Here is a 23,773-nt window from a genome sequence, read left to right as displayed (position 1 = left end):
TAGTCACAACATCAAATCTTGACGATTTCTAAGTTTAGGGACCAAAATGGATCTAGTTGTTAAGTTCAAGTATCAAAGTGAACCAAAAAAGTACATGTACCAAAGTGGACTTAGTTGCCAAGTTCAAGGGCAAAAATTTATATTATCCCTAAAAATACTAAATAAGAATTGTTGATTATTTTTATTTACTTGAAAAATAAATTTTCTAAAAAATCTATGAAAGACTTCAAAATTTTACCAAATAATATTTTAAAGTCATAAAACAAATTCATTTTATCAAAATAAGTCCAAAAACTTAAAACCCAAAATTAAGATTAAAAACCGAGAACTAAACCAAACTAAATTAAGTAAAATATGCCATAAAGCCATATACTCATAAATTTGAAATCTAGTCATTATACTTTTATTTGTAAAACTTTAGTTTTTCTACTTTTTCGATTTCAAAATTCAGTTCAACCTTTAACACTGCTGAAATTATTTTGTTAAATTCAAATTCATTAAAAATAATTTTTTAGTTACATGGCTATCAAGCAAGTAATTTTTAATTTCACAATCTCACACCAACAAATTGAATAAGAAAAAAATAATGTTGACAATTGAACTTGAATTTTAAAATTTAAAAAATTAAATTTCTAAAAGTAAAAATATAAGAGCTAAATTCCAAATTTAAAAACATATTTCAACCAACTAAATTACAATGAATTAATTGAAAAATCCAAAATGAAGAACCCTATGACCAAACATACTCCTACTGAACGATTATCATGATTGTTTGCATTGTGGGGTTGCATAAATAAAGTGAAAGAAAAAAATAATGAGATAATACTATTAATATTTGAAGTTTATCAATATTGTACCCAAATCAATATTCATCATAATAATACAAATGAAACTTTACAAGTAGCTTAGTGGTATTAAAAAAGGAAAAAAAAATTCCAGAAATATGTTTACAAGTTCAGTCCACATTGTTGATTATGAGTGGGAATCCCATATGAAAACACAAGAAGTGAAGATTCGAAAACAGAAAAAGCAGAAGAAGAAAGCAGCATTGGCATACTATGACAATATCAGTCGAAGGATATCCCCAGAATATTTGAATGATTTCTCAGTTTCTTCCAAGCAATGGTTCTTCTCTTCTCTAGTCCAGCTCTTTAATGAAAAAATAACATAGGTGTTAGTAAAACATATTTCACTGCTATTAACTTATGCATCAAGGACGTAGTCGAGAAAACAGAATGGGAATGGGAGTTTACAAGATACAATGAAAATTACCTCAGCGACTTTATTCAGCTTGTCCCTCACATTTTGTAACAGTTGCGAAAGGTCACCATCCCATTTGTAAAACTCTAACTCCTTCTTGTCAAGTATCTTCTCAGCTACCTGTTACACCCAGTGGGGGTAAAGGAGCTTGAGTGCTTGAGGACATTTCATATAAATCGAGGGAAGTGCATGCATTTAACATGTTATAAGAAGAAACTGCTGAGCTGACACAAATGTTAAAATGAAAGAAATGGGGAAGCGAAGAAAGATGGAGCAAAACAGCACATGCTTACTTCTACGCAGCGTAGATCAGGATCGAGTAATTTACTTTCCAGTACACACTTAAAGCTGATATCTTGCTTACCTTCTTCCCAATCATCCGGCCGCCAGCTGAGTGGGCAAAATAAATGTTGTAGAAATGGCATATGAATGCTTGTGGATCCTTCTCAGATAATTCTTTCAGATACTCAGCATACGTAACACCAGGAGAAGATGGTTCTGGAATAGTGCAGCCTTGCTCTTTGAACCACTGTAAATCCTTTGCCAATTTTTCAGACCTTTCCAGTCCAGTGTCTCTGAATTCAGCATCTGAAGCAGACCACATCAGGCTTATCACTTTATTTTTCTAGCATTATCATAAAGCCATAAAATACCACACACAAGAAACACATACAAAACCATACATGACATGACCAAACTATGAACCAGGGTGGTGCATTACAGACCATCTGAAAGTTTGGATTTAACACAAAGTTGGAACCAATCATGCGTTTAAAGACATTCATTTCAAGAATTAAAGCTACAGTTCCATCATCTAAGTTAATGGTGAAGAGCTTTGGTGTTTCTGTGAAAGGCTATCGAATCTACCGTCATCAGACCTCATTAGACCGGACAACAGAAGCAGGAAAACGAAAAAAGAAAGAACTCTTGGCACTCAAAAGCACTACAGTTACCCTGACATAGCAATAGCATACAATCTGCTTTCTTATTTTGTCATCCCCATATGGAGGAGGAGATAACTGATTCCATTTAAAAAGAAAAAACACATTTAATGAATTCTTATAGATTTTTCATGGAATTGAGTCTAATTACTTCAAGTCCCTGGTGTTGTGAACAACATCTAAGGAGCATCGCGTGAAAAACTTCAAGCTACCTTCTTTGTCTTATTTTCCCTCATTAAACTCCTCTTTTCATACATGACCCGATTCTAAAATCAATCACAATACTGCAACAATATAGCATTAGTAAAATCCCATTACATTGTATCCATCTTCATATAAAAAGATCATGTCATTCAGCCCATATCAAATCATATAATCAACTCTTCACCTAAACAAAACTAAGTACAATAAGTATAAAAACAGTCCAACATGCACAACTATGATCTAATGAAATAAAAAAACCAAAAACAAACATATGTAGGAGCCAGAATTCAGATTCAATAAAAATAGAAAAAGGGTACCCACAGCTAGGGAAAGGAGCCTTATCAATAATTCCTTCGAGCGTATCGTAAACCAACTTGCTATCCACAAGGAACTTCAAGTACCCATCAACGCTGGGCTCCCATCTCTGAACGGGCCGCTCTTCAGGTTGTTTCACTTCCTTCTCTCCTTCCTTGGCTTGCTCCTTAGTATGCAATTTCATAGCCACGAACCTCATCTCTTCCACAAACCCTTTAGCTTCCCCAGGGTACCTCTTCCTGGGCTTCTCCGCCGTCGTGGCTGATACAACGACGTTCCTAGTAAGCATCCTGGGAAGTTTAAGGGAGAGAGTTTTGGAATATGGGAAATCCTTGAGGATGAAACTGGAAAAGAAACTGGGAGGAGGAGGGGGTCTAACGTTGGCCCTTTTAAGAAGGGAGTGGGAGTGGGAGTGGGAAATAGGGGTCAGAGACGCCATTGAAACGCAGATTCCTTGCTATGTTTTTATATGGGATTGTTTAGGTGGTGGTGGTTGTTGTGAAGAAGAAGAAGTAAAAAAGGAGAACTAATATTAGAAGGCTTGAATTAGCGGTTCCAGTACTCTTGTCTTGGAACTAAACAAACACTGTTCATAAAAAAAATTGTTTTAGAGAGTAAAAAAAACGCAGGGGTTGCTTAAAATAATGGGCAAAGGTATGGGTTGCTTCTCGATTGTGCCTATCCGGGAGAAATGAAAATCTGCCATATTCATGGACCTTGCTTTATTGTTTTATCTAAATAAAAAATATGTATTACCTTACAAGTATTTCGAGCAAACACCAGATGTGGAAGTAGGGGTCAATATTTAATTCAATTGACTCCGAGTGAAAATATTTTACAGTTAATCAATTTGGTACCAAACTTTCATGATGTGGCATGCAGTCCAATCAGGTGATGACATGTATTCCTTGTTGACTTTTGACCAAAATGCTAAGGGGCATTTGAGCAATAGTTCCATTTTATTTTTCTCCCAATCAACCACCAAAGTAGCAGATTTGGTTGAAGTTTCCATTGAGACCATTATAGCTTTTGGATAACAAAAACCGTGACAGAAGTAGTTGAAAGATTGCTCTGAGCTATACCATGGATGCACCTGTGAAGACCGATTCAAGGAGAAGAAAGGATTTGTCACCGTTGATAAAGGAAGACAACAACATCCTTCGGCTAACTGCAATCCCTGTTGTACTCATGAAAATGGTCCGATAATATTTAAGAAAATGTAAAACAAAATGTTTAGAAAACCCATCTTCTTCAGTGCCCTTTAACCCTCCCCATCAAAGCTTCCACACCACCTCCCTCCCTGAGCCCCCACTACCACCATCTTCTGCACCTCAATCTACATCATCAATAACCCAACCCCACCATCAATAATCTATACCCATAACCAATAAAACCATAGCCCAAAAATAGCAAAAAAAAAAAAAAAGAGAGAGAGAGAAGAAGAAGCCAAATCTGAGTTTTGAGATGAAGTTATTTTGGCGTGGATGATGGTTATCTTTTGAGATGATGATGGTGAGTTAAGAGAGACATGAAGCTGATCTGGTAATGGTGATGAAAATCGAATAAGATGAAAATTTGAGAATAGGATTTTTTACTTGACAATTTGAGAGAAGAAAACACTTATTTTTCCAGAATTTTTTTGCATTTAATGTATTATTTATGTTTTTTTTTCATAAACTATAAAAAAGAAAAGAAATGAGGAATTTATTTTGAAGCCCCTCTTTTTGACCGATTGACTTTTTCTCACGTAAAATGCCACGTGGCACTCTTTCACTGGGCACACGTCATCCTAGTCTGAAATTAACATTGTTAGAGGAAAGTACCGCAATGATAGAAGGAATAAAAGTTGAGATATCATATTGGATAAATTGAAATTAAAAGTACCACATTGAAAGATTTGTTAAAGTAAATGGGTAAATTTTGTCATTATCTCAATTAAAAATTAAACTAATCATATTGAAGTGTTTTTTTAACGATACAATTAAATTTCAAGTTAACGAAGATAAATACTATATATATTTTTGAACATAAATATGATATGTATTTAAAAATTCTTTTAGAATAAAATAAAATAAAAAATAAATGCCATCTGTATTTGAAAATTCTTTTAGAATAAAAAAATTAGTATGATGAACTTGACTTGATAATTTATTTGTTTAACACCTCAAATTTATCATTTAAGATTTTTTTGGAAAAATTATAATTTAGCATTTTATATATTTTAAGATTTCTTAATAAATTTTATTTTTAACTTATATTTATTTTTATAAAATTTTGGAAAAATATTTTATAAATATTTTGATTTTTTGAAAACTATTTTGAATTTTACTAAAAGGATCAATTTGTAAATTTTAAAAATATCGAGGACACAAGGGTATTTACATCAATTTATTATTTGAATTATTCGAATAATTCGACTTGTAAAATTCAAATCGACTCAAAACTCAAAAATTAAATTTTGCTAACCCCTACCAATAAGTAGATAATGAACTATTTATCATTTAAATATAAAAGATCAAATATTTTTTTATTATATTATATTCTTCCATTTAATATTATATAATCTTTTAAACACTTTACTTTTATAATTTAAAAATTTATATTTATCAAATAATTTAATTATATTTTATATTTATTTTTAAATAATATATAAGATATATTTTATAAATTAAATTTAACACTTATTTTTCTATACCTATATAAAATATAAGACTAGCTCATTTGAAGCTACCAGGAGTAATAGAGGTAGTGTTAATATTATAAAAAATTTCGAAGGGTCAAAATAAGATTTGTCGAAACCATCTTTTTGAAAAATAAAATTTTAGGTTGTCGACTCTAAAAAATTGAAAATTTGGGAGTTGCCACCAATCTTTTATTGAGGTGTGATTGGATCACCTAAAAAACGGCTTTGGTCTACGAGTTTTAGAAAAACGGATCCGGGAGTCAGTTACGTACGAGGAAGGATTAGCACCCTCGTAACGCCCAAAATTGGTACCTAGTTAATTAATTAGTGTCTTAAGGTCGAGAATTTGGAAAAAAACGTAATCCTTAGCAAAACTTAAAAGGTTACGTATTAAGACCCTTATTATTTCAGAGACAGAAGATACCACACCCAATGCGTTAGGGCACAGCATTCTAATTTTCCCCAAAATGAATTGGGCCAAAATACTTGTACAATAAAACTTTAAAAGAACATCCACTTATCCAAGATTTAAGGAATCACACCCAATACGTTAGGACACGATTCCTCTAGAATCCCAAACTCGGAATATTTCCTTTACTTTAAAAGAACATCCACTTATCCAAGATTTAAGAAATCACACCCAATACGTTAGGGCACAATTCCTTTAAAATCCCAAACTCAGAATATTTCATTTATTATTTTTTTAAAAAATCTTCATTTCGAGAAATCAATGCGTCACATCCAATACATTAGGACACAACGTGTTGAATTCCCAATAATGAGTTTTTATTTTTTGATTGAAGAGAAATGCTCGATTGTCGGATTTAACGAAGAAAATCGGAACCCAATACGTTAGGGCTCAATTCCCTTGAAAATCCTAAATACGAACATTATCTCAATTTTAAAAAATTTTCTATCTTTAAATTTGAGTAAAAAATGATGTAATGTGATTTTATACATACAAATGCTATAATAATAACAACAACAATAATAAATACATTAATGACATAAAAATAATGTAAACAAATGAATAAACGAAATAAAAAACAGAATCCATGACATGCAAAATATTAAATGTAAATACAATTATACAACAAATGGGAAAGCAAACAAAATAAATAAAGATCGAAGACATATAATATGCACATGAAAATTATGAAGATTAAAAAAATATAATTTACAAATAAAATTTTGGGTTATAGAATTTATATATAAATACAATACATAATATACTTATGCAAATAAAGAAAAAAATATAATTATACGTACATATATAAAATAATAAAAATAAGTATATTTTAAAAAGAAAAAGTGAGAATTTAATCATTTAAAAAAACGTAAATATATACATATAAATATGAAAATATTCTTTAAAAAATATAGGAAAATATTCGTTAAAAAATATACATGTACATATAAACGGAATATACATAGATAAAAAAATTAAATAATGAGTACATTATCAAAATTATTTTTAAAAAATAAATATACGTATATATACATATATATATAAATATGAGAAAAATATTAGCTGAAAAAATAAGTATGTTCACAAAATATACATATATAAATTTTTAAAAAAATGAAAATAAAAATAATAATTACACTATTAATTAATAAAATAAATAAAAAGAACATAAAAAAAACTAAATTGAATTGCAATTAAAAAATCTGGGGTAAATCCGCAAATAAATAAAAGTAAAAGGACTAATTTGAGCGCGCGAATTACTTAAAGGGGCTGGAAGGGAAATTTTCCCTTCTCCTCTAAAACGGCGCCGTTCAAATGGATCAAATTGGAATTTAAAATAAATAAAAGGGTAAATTAAAAAATAAAAAAAACTTAATTACAAAAACATTAAAAGGCGAAGGGGCTAAATAAATAAATAAAATTCGCAGTGGTATCACATTCTCCTTTTTTTAAAAAATCGTAAATAAGTAAAAAATAATCGAACGAAAAAAATAGTAAGCCACCTTTAAAAAACTGATTTTTTCACAATGAAGGGAGATGCCTCTATTTATAGCCGAGTCTCCCCAAATCCAACGGTACAAATCAGTTACATCAACGGTTGAGATTAAAGGGTATCTACAAATTAAATCTCTAAGATTACAAAAGCATATATTCTAAGATTGCATATCATATCTAAGATTATATATCATATCTAAGATTGCATATCATATCTAAGATTGCATATATCATATCTTGGATTGCATATCATATCTAAGATTGCATATCCTCAAAAATTATGTTTCTATATGTGAGCCCGGGCTAAAATTGGGTATTACAGCTGCCCCTCTTTACTCGTTCTTGTGTAACAGGGAGGAAGCAAAGACTTTAAAAATGCCCGATTTTGTCCGGTCGTGCTAAACCTTGGTACATCTTCAGAAGTATAGAAATTAGTGCCATCTTTAGTCTGCCTCACTGCAACTTCAGGAGGATAAGACTTGCTTATTTAGTCTGCTCCACTGCAACTTCAGGGAGATAAGACTTGCCAATTTTAGTCTGCTCCACTGCAACTTCAGGGAGATAAGACTTGCCAATTTCAGTCTGCCCCACTGCAACTTCAAGAGGATAGGACTTGCTTACTTAGTATGCTCCACTGCAACTTCAGAGAGATAAGACTAGATGCGATCTGCTCTCTGCAACTTCAGAGAGATAAGATCTGAGGTTTTAATCCGCTCCACTGCAACTTCAGGGAGATAGGATTATCGGCTTTAATCTGCTCCACTCAACTTCAGGGAGATAAGACTTGCCATCTTCAGTCTGCCCCACTGCAACTTCAGGAGGATAAGACTTGCTTACTTAGTCTGCTCCACTGCAACTTCAGGGAGATAAGACTAGATGCGATCTGCTCTCTGCAACTTTAGAGAGATAAGATCTGAGGTTTTAATCCGCTCCAATGCAACTTCAGGGAGATAGGATTATCGGTTTTAATCTGCTCCACTGCAACTTCAGGGAGATAAGACTTGCCATCTTCAGTCTGCCCCACTGCAACTTCAGGAGGATAAGACTTGCTTACTTAGTCTACTCCATTGCAACATCAGGGAGATAAGACTAGATGCGATCTACTTTCTGCAACTTTAGAGAGATAAGATCTGAGGTTTTAATCCGCTCCACTACAACTTCAGGGAGATAGGATTTACAATCTTCAACCTTCTCCATTGTTGCTCAGGGAGACAAGGCTTGGTGGCTTAAATCTGCTTTCCACTATCTTGGAAAGATAAGATTCGCCATCTTCGATCTGCTCCACTACTGCTTAGGGAGATAAGATCTACAATCTTCAACCTTCTCCGCTACTGCTGAGGGAGACAAGGCTTGGTGGCTTAAATCTGCTTCCCACTATCTTGGAAAGATAAGATTCGCCGTCTTCGATCTGCTCCACTACTGCTTAGGGAGATAAGATTTACAATCTTCAACCTTCTCCGCTGCTGCTGAGGGAGATAAGGCTTGGTGGCTTAAATCTGCTTCCCACTATCTTGGAAAGATAAGATTTGCCGTCTTCGATCTGTTCCACTACTGTTTAGGGAGATAAGATCTACAATCTTCAACCTTCTCCGCTGCTGCTCAGGGAGACAAGTCTTGGTGGCTTAAATCTGCTTCCCACTATCTTGGAAAGATAAGATTCGCCGTCTTCGATTTGCTCCACTGTCAATGCAGGAAGGCGAGATCTGCTCTTTCACTGATCTGTTCTCTGTGGAACATGACCTGTATAATGAACCTAACTATGCCTAATGATTAGGATCGCATGATCAAAATGCATCAAATGCTCCTAACTAGACATGTGTGAATTTTGCATGAATGTAAAATTTATTTTTTCGAGAATGATCCCTCTTAGGTTGTCATTACTCGAAGTTTATTAAGGCTTTGTGACTGACGTGCTACAACGCCTTCTTGCTTCACTGGATTTTCTGAAGAAACATTTAGCCAGGCTGTCTCCCACTGTGAACCTCCAAGTTTAATCCATTGGGATGCAAAATTTGTACCCTCTTTCTTCTACTGTGACCCAAGGGTAAAAATATCTGGCCTTTTCTCAATCCTCTGCTATCACAATTCGAAGATACAGAATGCGAAACTCTTTGGTTTCCTACACCATTCCTAGGGTGTCATATCAAATGATCACGCACAAATGAAGGATTCTCTTCTCCAAGGAAACCCCTTCTTATTGTTTGGTGATTTAAACTTTGTCACCCATCTGACATCCTGTCATTTTGTTTGATCAATGTTTTTGACAACAAAATCCAAAGAGATAGTCTTTATTTAGACTCTTCCTTCTCAGATTTCCAACCTTTAAACTTGGTGCGTTCTAAATAATAGTTCTGTTTCAGGCTCCTGTATTATTTAGAAACTTCTAGAGTAATATGCAAAACTTCCTTCCTGAAAGTTTTATTAGTCCATTAATCATTATTCTAATGCAACATGCTTGCAAAAATGGTATAACAATGGATGATAATACAATTGGTTCTGAGCATAGCTTGAAAGGAATAGATTATCAAAAATAGTAAACAAGGATAGCAAAAAAATTGATTGGGAATGTGTATCTTGGAAAAGAATGAAGTATTCCAAGAATAAAAAATTTAGTATGAATATAGGGTGCCCTAGATATCGCAGCTTGAACTTCTCTGTACAAACTTTTTAAAGATCCTTCTGAGTTTAACATGTGTTTAAGAGATCCACAGTACTCTGCTAATGCCCCAAGATGTTGCCTACCTTTTCCTGATAATTCAGGTATAACAAGATCACCACATGCCCCCATCTGGTCAAAATTTGAACTGCTCTGATCACCTCTTGCCCCATTCTAATCAATATTTGAGCCGCCTTTTCGGTTTTCAACTCAAATCCCTTTGGTCTCAAGGCGCCTTTGCGGGTTTTCACCTTGGCCTCTCCATTTTCTTTCTTCTTTTTTTTTCGAAATAATTTTGATTGAATCAACTCATAGGATTAGGCACGTCCTTGTTATCCTTCCGATCAAAATCAACACTTTTTCAGATAAGGCCTTCAACATAAGGCCCTTCCCATCTTGGATAAAATTCTTTTGTATGGGAAAGATCCCTTCAATACCAGGTCCCTCTCAAGGAGTTCTCTAGGCGAACCTTTTTGTGAGCTCGCATCATTTTCTTTTGGCACATTTGACCATGATGGATAACTTTAAACATTCCTCTTCAATTAGATCTAAAACTCGAGTGAGAATCTTGTCTTCAATAGGCAAAACCACGATGGGCCCAAGAGAAAGTCATTGCCCAATGAGTAGTTTTTTTTGCCATCTTTTCTTTGGGCAATATGGCATTAATCGTGAATGATCAAACTTTTGATATTGTCTTGTTGTTCAAATTTAGTACATTGTCGATATGATCCTTTTGGCGTTCCATATGATTCTTCAAGAATTGACATACGAAACAGCTTCCACACATTTAGTAAAGTAATTGACGATCACAAAGATGAATTGATGACCGTCAGACTCTTTTGGCGAGATCGACCAAATGACCTCCATGCCCCACATAAGGAGAAGTCATGTACCCTGATAATTCTTTGTAAGGTGAGATCTATTTTTCGACTTGTTCTACCATCCTTAACAGGTCCAGAAATAGGTTACGATCTATGACATCTTCAAAGTTATAAGATCCCTCTAAACACATGTCTCGCTCAGAAGGAGATTCTGAGTCAGTAGCAACGTCACTCATGTCATTGATATCTGAGGACCCATAGTAATTGCAAAAGAATATACAAAAGAATGTGTGAATTTACGAATGATTATTTATACAATATAATTATGAACAAAGAATGATGTGGAAGAAAATCCAAAAGAATGAAAGAATAATTACTCGCAAAGAATGAAAAAATATTGGCTCAAATGCAAAGATGTATGTTAGAATAATGATGTTTAGACATGAGCCTATTTCATAAAGGAATTCCTATCGTTTTTAGGCTAAAAGCAACAAGAATGTTATAAACATTACTCTAAACAAGCTTTAAAGACTACAGAGATTTCTTCCGCAATCCAATTACTTAGAACACTCCCAAATTTTATAAGGGCAGACATCTAACAAGGTCCCTTTTCAATTGTGTCTCCGTATGTGAACAATTCTCAACACCTCTTCATATATTGCATTCATAACATTATCAATCATGATTGGGTAGCGAATTTCCTGCATTAGATGAGTCATCTAACTTGACAATACCCATGTTGATGAATTTTTCAACTAGCTTTTTGAAGGCAATGCAATTCTCTATTGAGTGCCCCGTAATTCCCGCATGATAATCGTATTGTGCACCTGTGTCGTACCATTTGGGATACGGGGGCTGTGGAGGTTTCACATGTAAAGGAGCAATAACATGCGCATTGAATAAGCTTTAATACAGCTCCTTGTACGACATTGAAATTGGCGTGAACTGGAGCTTTTCAGTACCTGGCTTCACATATGATTCTTGCTTTAAAGGAACCTGATGGCTAGTGGTTTCTGTCTTTAACCGGCCCACAGCGATTGGTCTTGAGTGGCCCTTGTTATATCTGCCTTCATTTTTCCCCTTATTCCATTTCTTCCTTGAGGCTTTTATAGTATCTGGGTGCTCTACCTTCACCTGTTTTATTTCTGATGAATTGTCAAGAGCAACAAGATTGGATTTTGAGTTTGTCAGGCGATATACTGGTGTCGATGTACCAGTCAGATATTGTCGGGATCTGATAGTAAAGAGTGTCTCTTGTGGACATGCGTCTGGTTGGGCCTGGACACTTATCAAGGTAAAATCTGGAGAATATATAGGGTCCTCATTATCATCCCCAAAGTGAGTCATTGGCTTTTCCTTTACCCAATAACGGGTTAGTGGCTCATATTTATTTGGAATTTTAGCATCGATTCCTCATTTCTTGTTGAAATTCAGTCAATTGCTCTTGCATCTGTATTTGCATTTTCTCTATTCTCTCTAATCTTTGGTCCATGCCTCCTGACTTTGCTCGGGTACTATAACGGTGTTCGGTTGATTGGTTGGTTTCCAAATTAACTGAGGAATGATGTAAATTAATTAGAATCTTTTAATGTTTTTAAATGTATATGAAGTAATGCAATGCATGAATGCAAAAAGACGTCAATTTTGATTCAATTCCATATAAGAAAACCTTACTAGAAAGCAAATTTCTTTACATAAAGCGAATTACAAATAAGACTTTGCCCTAGTACCCAGAACTCTGATTTTCCTAAGTAACAAAACTAATTCTTGCCCCCGATCCGATTCTAATTCATACTTCATACTCAGCATGTCAGCCTGTACTACTAAAATCTGTACGTAATCAGCTACTTCTCGAATCTAGACCACAGCTTCTTTCATAAGATGATCTCTGCTCCTAACTTGACTCTGAAAGTGGTGGAGCTGTTCATTATTACTACTTTCGTTTGCGTTCAAGTGCTTGATCTGGATCTCACAATTTTGCAGCACCGTTTCTAGCTCTTCCAAGGAATGCACTTGCTGTCCCTCTTTTGCTTAACTCGTGCAGCGACCCACTACTCACTCATCCCTGTTATACCTATCAGCTTCTTTGAAAAGGTTGGCACATTTACCGCTCTCGAGTAAACTCTATCCACTTGAAACTTTGAACATCGGAGTAAAGCCACATATTTTTCTATCGTAGGTACCAAATCGACATTCCCAAACGTGAAGCAACTGTAAGCAGGATTCCAAAACTAGGTGATGGCTCGAAACAAATGTTTGTCTACCTTCACATCAAGCAAATAAGGCAAGTCCCCATAATTGTCGTAAAATAACTGCCTAGCCTCATTATTCCATTGATTCCAAATTTCTTTCAACTCCTGCAAATTGTTTTGAGTTACACTGATGCGAGTAAAATCCCATAATTCCGATACATACCCATCGGCCAGGCTATCACCCTTTTCTTGCTGCGTTGTTTCAGACCAAGTTCAGACAGCCGCATTATCCTCCACTTTATCAAGAAACCCTTTTTCCATGTCAAGCTTTCTATCTAGAAACCGAATCTAAACTGACGCCTTTTATGATGAAATGAAATGCCATGTCATGCAAACAAAATAAAACACAAAAGGTCAATGTCATATAATAATCAAGAAACAGTAAAACACCTAATCGGATGTCTACTAGGGTTCAGTATAGTTCTACCTAGGGTGGACTCCTAAGGTTCATTATATGAAGTTTGGCTTCTAGGGTAAAGGTACCCGAACCAGTAGATTCCTCCATCCTCACCCATTATAGGCTCATATGGATCAAGTTCGGTTCAGGGGAATACATTTCCCTATGGCTGCACGGAGATGAAAATCTCACGAAGACATAGGTACGGATGTATTCCGGAAGCAATCCACTACCCTACACGGAGGTGAAAACCTCACGAAGGCATAGCTTCTCACTCCCACTTAAAAGGGTAAAAATGTTCAACTCATGAAATGTATAATGCAAACAATATTTAAGGAATAAGATAATGAATGCGAAAGGATGTTATAATTTCTTTAAAAAAATATTTTTCTCGACCGTAAGACAAAAATTAATCAACTTTGTGGCTCGACTCTCTTTTTTTTTTAAAAAAATTTCCCCAGTGGAGTCGCCAAGCTGTCGAAACCATCTTTTTGAAAAATAAAATTTTAGGTTGTCGACTCTAAAAAATTGAAAATTTGGGAGTCGCCACAAATCTTTTATTGAGGTGTGATTGGATCACCTAAAAAACGGCTTTGGTCTACGAGTTTTAGAAAAACGGATCCGGGAGTCAGTTACGTACGAGGAAGGATTAGCACTCTCGTAACGCCCAAAATTGGTACCTAGTTAATTAATTAGTGTCTTAAGGTCGAGAATTTGGAAAAAACGTAATCCTTAGCAAAACTTAAAAGGTTACGTATTAAGACCCTTATTATTTCAGAGAAAGAAGATACCACACCCAATGCGTTAGGGCACAGCATTCTAATTTTCCCCAAAATGAATTGGGCCAAAATACTTGTACAATAAAACTTTAAAAGAACATCCACTTATCCAAGATTTAAGAAATCACACCCAATACGTTAGGACACGATTCCTCTAGAATCCCAAACTCGGAATATTTCCTTTACTTTAAAAGAACATCCACTTATCCAAGATTTAAGAAATCACACCCAATACGTTAGGGCACAATTCCTTTAAAATCCCAAACTCGAATATTTCCTTTATTATTTTTAAAAAATCTTCATTTCGAGAAATCAATGCGTCACATCCAATACGTTAGGACACAACGTGTTGAATTCCCAATAATGAGTTTTTATTTTTTGATTGAAGAGAAATGCTCGATTGTCGGATTTAACGAAGAAAATCGGAACCCAATACGTTAGGGCTCAATTCCCTTGAAAATCCTAAATACGAACATTATCTCAATTTTAAAAAATTTTCTATCTTTAAATTTGAGTAAAAAATGATGTAATGTGATTTTATACATACAAATGCTATAATAATAACAACAACAATAATAAATACATTAATGACATAAAAATAATGTAAACAAATGAATAAACGAAATAAAAAACAAGAATCCATGACATGCAAAATATTAAATGTAAATACAATTATACAACGAATGGGAAAGCAAACAAAATAAATAAAGATCAAAGACATATAATATACACATGAAAATTATGAAGATTAAAAAAATATATATAATTTACAAATAAAATTTTGGGTTATAGAATTTATATATAAATACAATACATAATATACTTATGCAAATAAAGAAAAAAATATAATTATACGTACATATATAAAATAATAAAAAATAGGTATTGTACAGCCCAAATTTTGCCCGGGCCCAATAACAGTCCAGATTACAAAAAAAAAACAAAATAGCAGGCCCAAATACAGCCCAAACCCAATGAAAAACTAGGGTTTCAGAACCCTAGTTTCCCCATGTCTTGCCAGACACCTCTTGACCACCGACCCTCATCCACTGCCTCCATGCTTGCACGCCTTTTGCCCACCTGCTCCAGCGCCACCTGCAAAACGAAAAGAGCACGCAACAACAAGTACAATGGCAGTAGAAATACTAAAAAAAATTGTTGTAATATGGCTATAAAGAGTCAAATGATTTCTAAAAGGGGGAGGAACCGATCTTGTTTTGTAAAAGAAGGGTCTCTCTTCTCCACGATTTCAAGAAATAAAAGTAAAAAAACACATTCAAGGACTCTTTGTTTTCGGTATAAGATCTAATTCTTTTTTATTTTTATTTTTTATTTTTTTCTTTCTTTTGAAACTGTTTATATACATACATATATTTCTTTTCCTCAATTAACTATTATACATATACATTGAAAAAGATTTACAAAAAAAAGGAAAAAAACGCACCTTTTTAACTTTCCGCCATCATGACGGACGGCGTCGTTCTTACGTGACGATGGCCGAGACTAACACGGCTTTGGCGGGCCCTTGCCCGGAGAAGAGGGAGAGGGGAGAGTGTTTTTTGAAGTTTTTTTTTTGAAAAGAAGAAGAAGAATGAAAATTTTTTAAAAAAACTGACTTAAATAAGCTTTCAAAACGACGTCGTTTTGGGCAGCCTTCTTAGGCACCAAAACGGCGCCGTTTTGACCTGACCCGTTGGCCGACCCAACCCGCTCCAGGGGATCCGCGTGTTTTTAATTTTTGGGCTATTTGTGCGCGCAGTCCCTCCTATTTTGTGGCATGTTGCAATTTGGCCCTTTTTCATTATTTTCTTTTATTTTTAATTTACCCCCATAATTTTATTTTTGCTTCAATTTGGTCCATTTCAACGCTGCGTTTTCATGCTGTGGTTTATTTGCAGTTTTGGTCCCCTTCTCTCAGCGCGCATCACAATTTAGTTCCTTTTATCTTTTTTCATTTCGATTTCACCCCGTATATCTTGCTTTTACTTCGATTTAACCCTTTTTAGCATTTTTATTATTTTCTTCATTATTTTTAATATATTATCATCTTTTATTATTATTATTATTATTATTATTATCATTATTACTTATCATATTATTATTATTATTATTATTATTATTATATAATAGCTTATACATATATACATGTACATATATTTTCTAACTTATTTAATATATATGAGTACTCATTTTTTTTATATATCTATATGTATATTTATACCTTTTCTCATGAATGTGTATATACATACTCATGCATATATGTTTTATATATATTAAAATATGTATATTATATATATATATATATTTTTTATTTTATGTTATTTTATCTCACTTTATTTTTTTATAATTCACATACGTATATATTTTCTTATACGTGCATATGTTATGTTTTATAAAATCTACGCATACCTTTCTCATAATATACATGTACATATTTTAACCTTTGTAAATATATACATATGCACCTACTTTTTACATGTATTTCATTATTTTCATATTTCATAATTTCATGTACCTAAATATATATGTACACATTTTATATATATACATATTTATTTATCCTTTATATTTTAAAATATATTTTATATATATTTTATAAATATTTTGTAATTCACGTATACCTACATATTTTAATTTATATCTATATTCATATATATATATCTTTTATTTATTTTCTTCATTTATTTATTTATTTACATGTCCATATTTCATAATTTTATCTATTTTCCTTTATTGTTTTTTATGTTCATTTATGTATTTATTTATGTGTTCTTTTTTTTACTTTAGTTTATTTATTTATTTATTTATTTGCTATGATTGATTTATTTTATTACTCGTTTTTTTACTCATTATTTTATGCACATTATTATATTTATTATTCCATTATGCATATTAATATCATATTTCAAAAAAGGAAAATATTTCAAATTGAGGCAATATTTTGCGTTTGGGAAATTCGAGAAAACATGCCCTAAGGTGCTGGGTGTCGATTTTTCTCGTTCGGCCAAATAGCTAAATATCCTTTTAAAAACTTTTCAAAAATAAGGCAATGTTTTGCGTTTGGAAATTCGAGAAACGTGCCCTAAGGTGCTGGGTTTCGATTTCACGTTTAGCCAAATTGCTAAATATCCTCTTGAATTTTAATCCCTGCCATTCGAAGTTTCTTTTAAGGATCGTATTTTGAAATTCTTTAAAGTTTTCAGTTTTTTGACACTAAGACATTAAATAATCAACTAGGTACCAATTTTTGGGCGTATCGAGGGTGCTAATCCTTCCTCGTGCGTGTAAACTCGAACTGTTTTTCAATTTCGTGGACCAAAACCGTTGTTTTAATAAAATCAAAGCATTTATTAAAAACAACCACTTTTCAAGGTGATCCGATCACACCTTATAAAAAAAAGATTGGTGCGACTCCCGTTTTATCAGTTTTCGTCAAAACCCAAGTCGACCCCGTTTTTCATCAAAAAATGGTGTCAACAGCTTGGCGACTCCACTGGGGACGCTTTTAGAGAGTCAGGCCGTAAAATTGATTGTTTCTGTCTTATTGTCGAAAACTGAAAATTTGATTTGAAAATTTACGATCTTTTCTTTGCGCTTGTTTGCATGATTATTGTAAATTGATTTGTATACTTTGGCATCATTTTGCATGAGACTGTTTAGTCTTGTCCTTTTTAAGTGGGAGTGAGAAACTAGTCCTTCGTGAGGTTTTCACCTCCGTGCAGGATAGTGAATCACTTTCGGGATACATCCGTACCTATGTCTTCGTGAGATTTTCATCTCCGTGCAGCCATAGGGAAATGTATTCCCCTGAACCAAACTCGGTCTGTATGAGCCTATAATGAGTGAGGATCGAGGAATCTGCTGGTTCGGGTACCCTTACTTTAGAACTAAACCTCATGTAGTGGACTTAGGAACTTAACATAGATAGAGCCACTCCAAACCCCTAGTAGTCACCCGATTAGATACTTTCTATTTTCCTTGTTTGTTTTTGTACTAACCATTTTTATTGTGCTTTGATTATGATTGCATCGCACCTGCATCTTAGGAAAGAGATATTGATTTAAGTCCGATTACTAAATTAGAAAGCTTGTCATGGAATACGGATTCCTTGATAAAGTGGAAAACAATACGACTTCCCAAATATATTCCGAGAAACATAAGAAGGGCGATGAAAGAGTTTGTGATCTTTACTTCGTGGCCTAAGGGTTCGAGACGATTGTCCAAAAGCCTTCGACAAGTTGATGAGCCTTATGAAGATGGGAAAATGATGGATCGCGACCAAGATTAAGAAAATGAGCTAGCAATGGCATCTATTGGCGAGATTACCTCAAGCATGCAGATGAAGAAAAAGACCAATGTTGTTTCTTGGAATATGAGGGTGAGGTCGTACATGTATCCGTTTTGTGTAAGGGAATTTGCTTTATAGAAAAGTTTCCTAAATGTAATTGAATCAGAATCAACGTCTCTTTAGGCATTCATTTCATGCATTTGCATTACATTGCATCATATGCATTAGATTTTCAGGAAGTGACCCTAATTAGGTAAAATTATTTGAAAAGTCCGAAAACCAACATTTTTTGCGGTGCCGAATAGAAACTAAGGAATGGACCAAAGGTTGGAGAGATTAGAGCGAATGCAGATACAGATGCTAAAGCAATTGGCCAAATTTCAACAAGATGTGAAGGATCAGATGCTAGAAGTCCAGAGAAATCTGATGAGCCAGTTAACCCAGTTATTGGATATGAGGTTGGAAAAAGGAAAAAACCCAGTGGTCCACTTTGGGAATGATAATGAAGGTCCTGCATATCTTCCAGACTTTACTCCAACCGACATCCAAGCACAACCAAACACATATCCACAAAGGGTAACTGTCAACATCCAGACCAATACCTCGACACCGGTGAATTTCGCGACAGGTTCAGGTTCCAATCTGAGGGGCAATCTAGCTAATTCTGCTGTCCTTGATGATCTAGCGGGAACAAAACAGGCAAGGGTAGAGTTCTCAAAACAATTCGAAGATCATTACAAACAGAAAGGGCAAGAATGGAACTCCCAAAACAATACTTCAAAGGTCTCGAGGAAGAGGAAAAATGAGGTGAGCAATGCGGGTAGGCATAATGAGGGTTATTCAAAGCCGTTTACCGCAGGTCAGCAAAGGTCGGTTGTTACTGGCCATCAGATATCCCCAAGACATGAATCTGGCACTAAGCAAAGCATTAAGAAGTCTCAATTTACACAAATCCCAATGTCGTACCAGGAGTTGTATCAGAGTTTATTTGACGCACATGTTGTCTCCCCTTTCTACTTGAAGCCTTTACAACCCCCGTACCCCAAATGGTTTGACATAAATGCGTAATGTGACTATCATGCGGGAATTACGGGGCATTCTATAGAAAACTGCACTGCCTTTAAAAAGCTGGTCGAAAGGCTTATCAATATGGGCATCGTCAAATTTGAGGATTCACTCAGTACAGAAAACCCACTACTCAATCATACGGATAATAAAAGGAATGCGATGAATGAAAAGATGTTGGGAAACGTTCACATCAGTGCCGAATACGAAGAAGCAACCGGAGAAGAGATCTTGTTAGATGTTCGCCTTTATAAACTTGGGAGTGTTCTAAAGAAACCCCTGTAGTATTTAGAGCTTACTCAGAGTAATATTCAAAACACACTTGTTGCTTTTAGCCTAGAGGCAACAAGAAGTCTTTTGTGAAATAGGCTCATGTCTGAACGTCATTATGGAATGCATCTTTGTGATCTTTTGAACCAATATTCTTTCATTTCTTGAATGATTATTCTTTTATTCTTTCATCCAAATCATTTTTTATTCATAATCATACTGTGCAGATAATTATTCTTAAATTCATACATTCTTTGTATATTCTTTTGTACCTCTGATGGGTCCTGGATATCAACGACATGAATGACACTGCTACAGACTTAGAATCTCCTTTTGAGCGAGACATGTGTTTAGAGGGATCTCACGCCATTGAAGATGACATAGATTATAGCCTATCTCTGGACTTGTTGAGGATGGTAGAATAAGAGGATAAACAGGTCCTACCTCTCAAGGAATCATTAGAATTTGTGAACTTGGTGAAGACTAGAATTGACCTAACCACAGAGACGAAGCAAAACCTTGTTGAGTTACCTCTAGAGTTCAAAGTTGTCTTCTTATAACAAAATCTGCACAATAGCACGATGTCAGAAATTCGCAGTGTGAACGACACAATTCTTTGCTGGGGTAATGTCTCTCTCGTTGAGTCAGCATAGCTTTGCCCATTTGAAGTCAAGTTTCCATCCCTTCAAGATGTTGCTGGATTTTATCCTGATTAAAGAGGAAGATCTAAAGTTTTCTGTCGTAGTTGCATCCCAAAAGGGCTCTATGAAAGAAATCTGGTACCAAAGAAGGTTTTTGTATGATCATACCAGGGTATTCCTCGATTCTTATAATAAAATCTGCACAACAGCACGATGTCAGAAATTTACAGTGCGAACGACGCAATTTTTTGCCGGGGCAATGCCTCTCTTGTTGAGTCAGCATAGCTTTGCCCATTTGAAGTCGAGTTTCCATCCCTTCAAGATGTTGTTGGATTTTATCCTGATTAAAGAGGAAGATCCAAAGTTCTCTGTCGTAGTTGCGTCCCAAAAGGGCTTTATGAAAGAAATCTGGTACCAAAGAAAGTTTTCACATGCAAGATGAAAGTGGAAGATCTTATGTGTAAGACTTTAGAATAACATTGATTCTAGTCAAAAAGCATGACCAGGACTTGCCTGATCTCATGAGTTCAGACTCAAAAAAAAAATGAAAAAACAAAAAAAATAATAAAAAAACCAAAATAAAAAAAATCAAAAATCAAAAAAATCAATCAATCAAAGCCAAAAATAGGAGAAAAAGAAAGAAGAAAAAGAAAAAGAAAAAGAAAAAGAAAAAGGAAAGGTCAAGGCGAAAACCCGCAAAGGGAGTTTTGACCAAAGGTGGATCTGAGTTGAAAACCCGAAAAAGGGCGACTCAAATTTTGAGCAAAATAGGGCATGGACATCACCATTATCGAAGACTTCTAATGGGCATTGCTTCATTTTTTTTGAAAGCCTACTCCATGAGCCAAAGTCATCGTATACCGATACAGAATTTCAGAAAAGAGGGTATTGGAAAATGCATTGAGCTTAAACAATAGCACGATAGCTGAGGTCTCAAATTAACTCAGAAGTGGACACCACGATTCGTCACTGAAGTTCCTAGAATTGAACATCAAAAATTGAAGGAAAATGACTGAGACTTACAAGGATTGACGTGAGAAATTACCATTTGCCCTCATTGTTTGTCGAACATCGGTACTGGGGCAACACCTCTCTTTTTGGTTTACGGGATTGAGGTAGTTCTACCTATTAAAATCCCCTCATTGCTTGGGATCCAATCGTGATACGATCAGTTGAACCTAGGAAAAAGGTTAAAAGCTATTCTTCAGGGTCGGATGTACCAAAAACAAATGATACGAGTCCATAATGAACAGTGTCATCTCAGAGAATTCCACGAGAGGGTTGGATGTCGCAAAAGATCATTCCTCTCCAAAAGGATTCCAGAGGGAAATGAATGCCAAACCGGGAATGTCCCTACGTTGTAAAGAAGACATTCTTCAGAGGAGCACTGATCCTGAGTGAGATTGCTAATCCTATAAACTCGGATCAAGTCAAGAAACACTTCGTTTAAAGAAGAAGGAAGGACCAAGGTGAAAACCTGCAAAAGGGCACTTTGAGTCAAAAAAAAGATGAAAAAAATGAAAAATGAAAAATGAAAAAGTAAAAATGGAGAGGCTAAGGGGAAAACCCGCAAAGGGCACCTTAGGCCAAAGGGGATTTGAGTTGAAAACCCGAAAAGGGCGGCTCAAATATTGATCAGAATGGGGCATGAAGTGATCAGATTGGGGCATGTGGTGATCCTGCTATACCTGAAAGGGTAGGGTGACATCTTGGGGCATCAACAAAGTCCTGTAGATCTCCTAAACACATGTCAAACTCAGAAGGTCTTCAAAAAGTTTGTTCAGAGAAGTTCAAGCTGCGATATCTGGGGCACCTGACATTCATACTATTTATATATTGAATTTTTCATTCTTGGAATACTTCTTTCTTTTTCAAGATACATGTTCCAATCATTTCTTTTTTTTTATTCTTGTTATCCTTGATAATTTATTCATTTCGAGCTATGCTCTCAAATCAATTCTATTTTATCTATCGTTTTGATTTTTTTTTGCAGGCATGTTGCATTAGAATAATGATTAATGGACTAATAATACTTTCACAATGGAAGTTTTGCATATTACTCTAGAAGTTTCTAAATAATATAGGAACCTGAAACATGACTATTGTTTAGAAAACACCAAGTTTAAAGGGTAAGTTTAAAGGGTGAAATATCTAAGAAGGAAGAGTCTAAGTTAAAGACTATCCTTTCAGATTTTGTTGTCCAAACATTGATTGAACAAAATGACAAGATGCCGTGTTGGTGACAAAGCTTCAATGAACAAACAAGCAATGATCACCGAGTGATAAGAAAAGGTTTTCTGTGAGAAGAAAATACTTCATTATGCATAGACATTTGGTATGACACCTTGGGAATGGAGTAGGAGACCAAAGAGTTTCACATTCTATATCCTTCAATTGTGATAGCAGAAGATCAAGAAAAAGCCATATTTTCCTACCATTGGGTTACAGTGGGAGAATGATGGTACAAATTTTGCATCCTAGTGGATTGAACTTGGAGGTTTGCAGTGGGGGCAATCTGATTAAGTGTTTCTTTGGATATGCCAGCCAAGCAAGAAGGCGTTGTAACATGTCAGTAATGAGCAATAACAACTCAAACATTAAAAATGGATTATTCTCATGACATTCTGCATTCATGCAAATATCATTCATACACATCTAGTTAGGAAATTTTGATTTATTTTAATCATGACATCCTAAACACTAGGCATAAATAGGTCCATCAAATGGATTATACAGGTCATGTTCCCCAGAGAACAGATCAATGAAGATAGCAGATCTTGCCTTCCTGTGCTGACAGTGAAGCAGATCGAAGAAACCATAGTTTGCAATTCAAAAGATTAAAGCCACAACGGTAAATCTTACTTCCCAAGCGATGCAGCGGAGCAGATTGAAGCTATAACGGCAAATCTCACTTCCTCGACATTGCAATTCAAAAGATTAAAGCCACAACGGTAAATCTTACTTCCCAAGCAATGCAGCGGAGTAGATTGAAGCTATAACGGCAAATCTTACTTCCCCGACATTGCAATTCAAAAGATTAAAGCCATAACGGTAAATCTTACTTCCCAAGCGATGCAGCGGAGCAAATTGAAGCTATAACGGTAAATCTCACTTCCCCGACATTGCAATTCAAAAGATTAAAGCCACAACGGTGAATCTTACTTCCCAAGCGATGCAGCGGAGCTAATTGAAGCTATAACGGCAAATCTCACTTCCCCGACATTGCAATTCAAAGATT

General features: G+C 34.8%; 1 protein-coding gene across 2 annotated transcripts; it reads right to left on the bottom strand.

Moving 5' to 3' along the window:
- Positions 1-808: 808 nt before the first annotated feature.
- Positions 809-4,316, bottom strand: LOC105773640 (heme oxygenase 1, chloroplastic). Of its 2 annotated transcripts, none has more exons than XM_012595682.2 (4): positions 2,727-4,291; positions 1,625-1,848; positions 1,273-1,380; positions 809-1,149 (listed from the first exon to the last, which is right to left on the bottom strand). In XM_012595682.2, the coding sequence occupies exons 1-4, from the start codon at positions 3,157-3,159 to the stop codon at positions 1,057-1,059; spliced, it is 858 nt and encodes a 285-aa protein (XP_012451136.1). In that variant the 5' UTR covers positions 3,160-4,291; the 3' UTR covers positions 809-1,056. The 2 variants fall into 2 exon arrangements, 1 of the variants encoding a protein (XP_012451136.1); XR_008196968.1 differs by having other exon boundaries at positions 1,062-1,149; positions 1,554-1,848; positions 2,727-4,316.
- Positions 4,317-23,773: the final 19,457 nt, after the last annotated feature.

This window comes from Gossypium raimondii, chromosome 6 (assembly GCF_025698545.1).
Source record: "Gossypium raimondii isolate GPD5lz chromosome 6, ASM2569854v1, whole genome shotgun sequence".
NCBI classification, from domain to species: domain Eukaryota; kingdom Viridiplantae; phylum Streptophyta; class Magnoliopsida; order Malvales; family Malvaceae; genus Gossypium; species Gossypium raimondii.
The sequence above is the reverse complement of the archived record's forward strand: the minus strand, read 5'-3'. Positions and strand labels throughout refer to the sequence as shown.

Bases quoted from the DNA above. Each gene is read 5' to 3' on its own strand.
- LOC105773640 (XM_012595682.2), bottom strand. From the start codon at position 3,159: ATGGCGTCTCTGACCCCTATTTCCCACTCCCACTCCCACTCCCTTCTT. The intron at 1,849-2,726 runs GTGGGTACCCTT...GGTCTGCTTCAG, and splicing joins TAAGGCTCCTTTCCCTAGCT to ATGCTGAATTCAGAGACACT. The intron at 1,150-1,272 runs GTAATTTTCATT...TTTTCATTAAAG, and splicing joins AGCTGAATAAAGTCGCTGAG to AGCTGGACTAGAGAAGAGAA.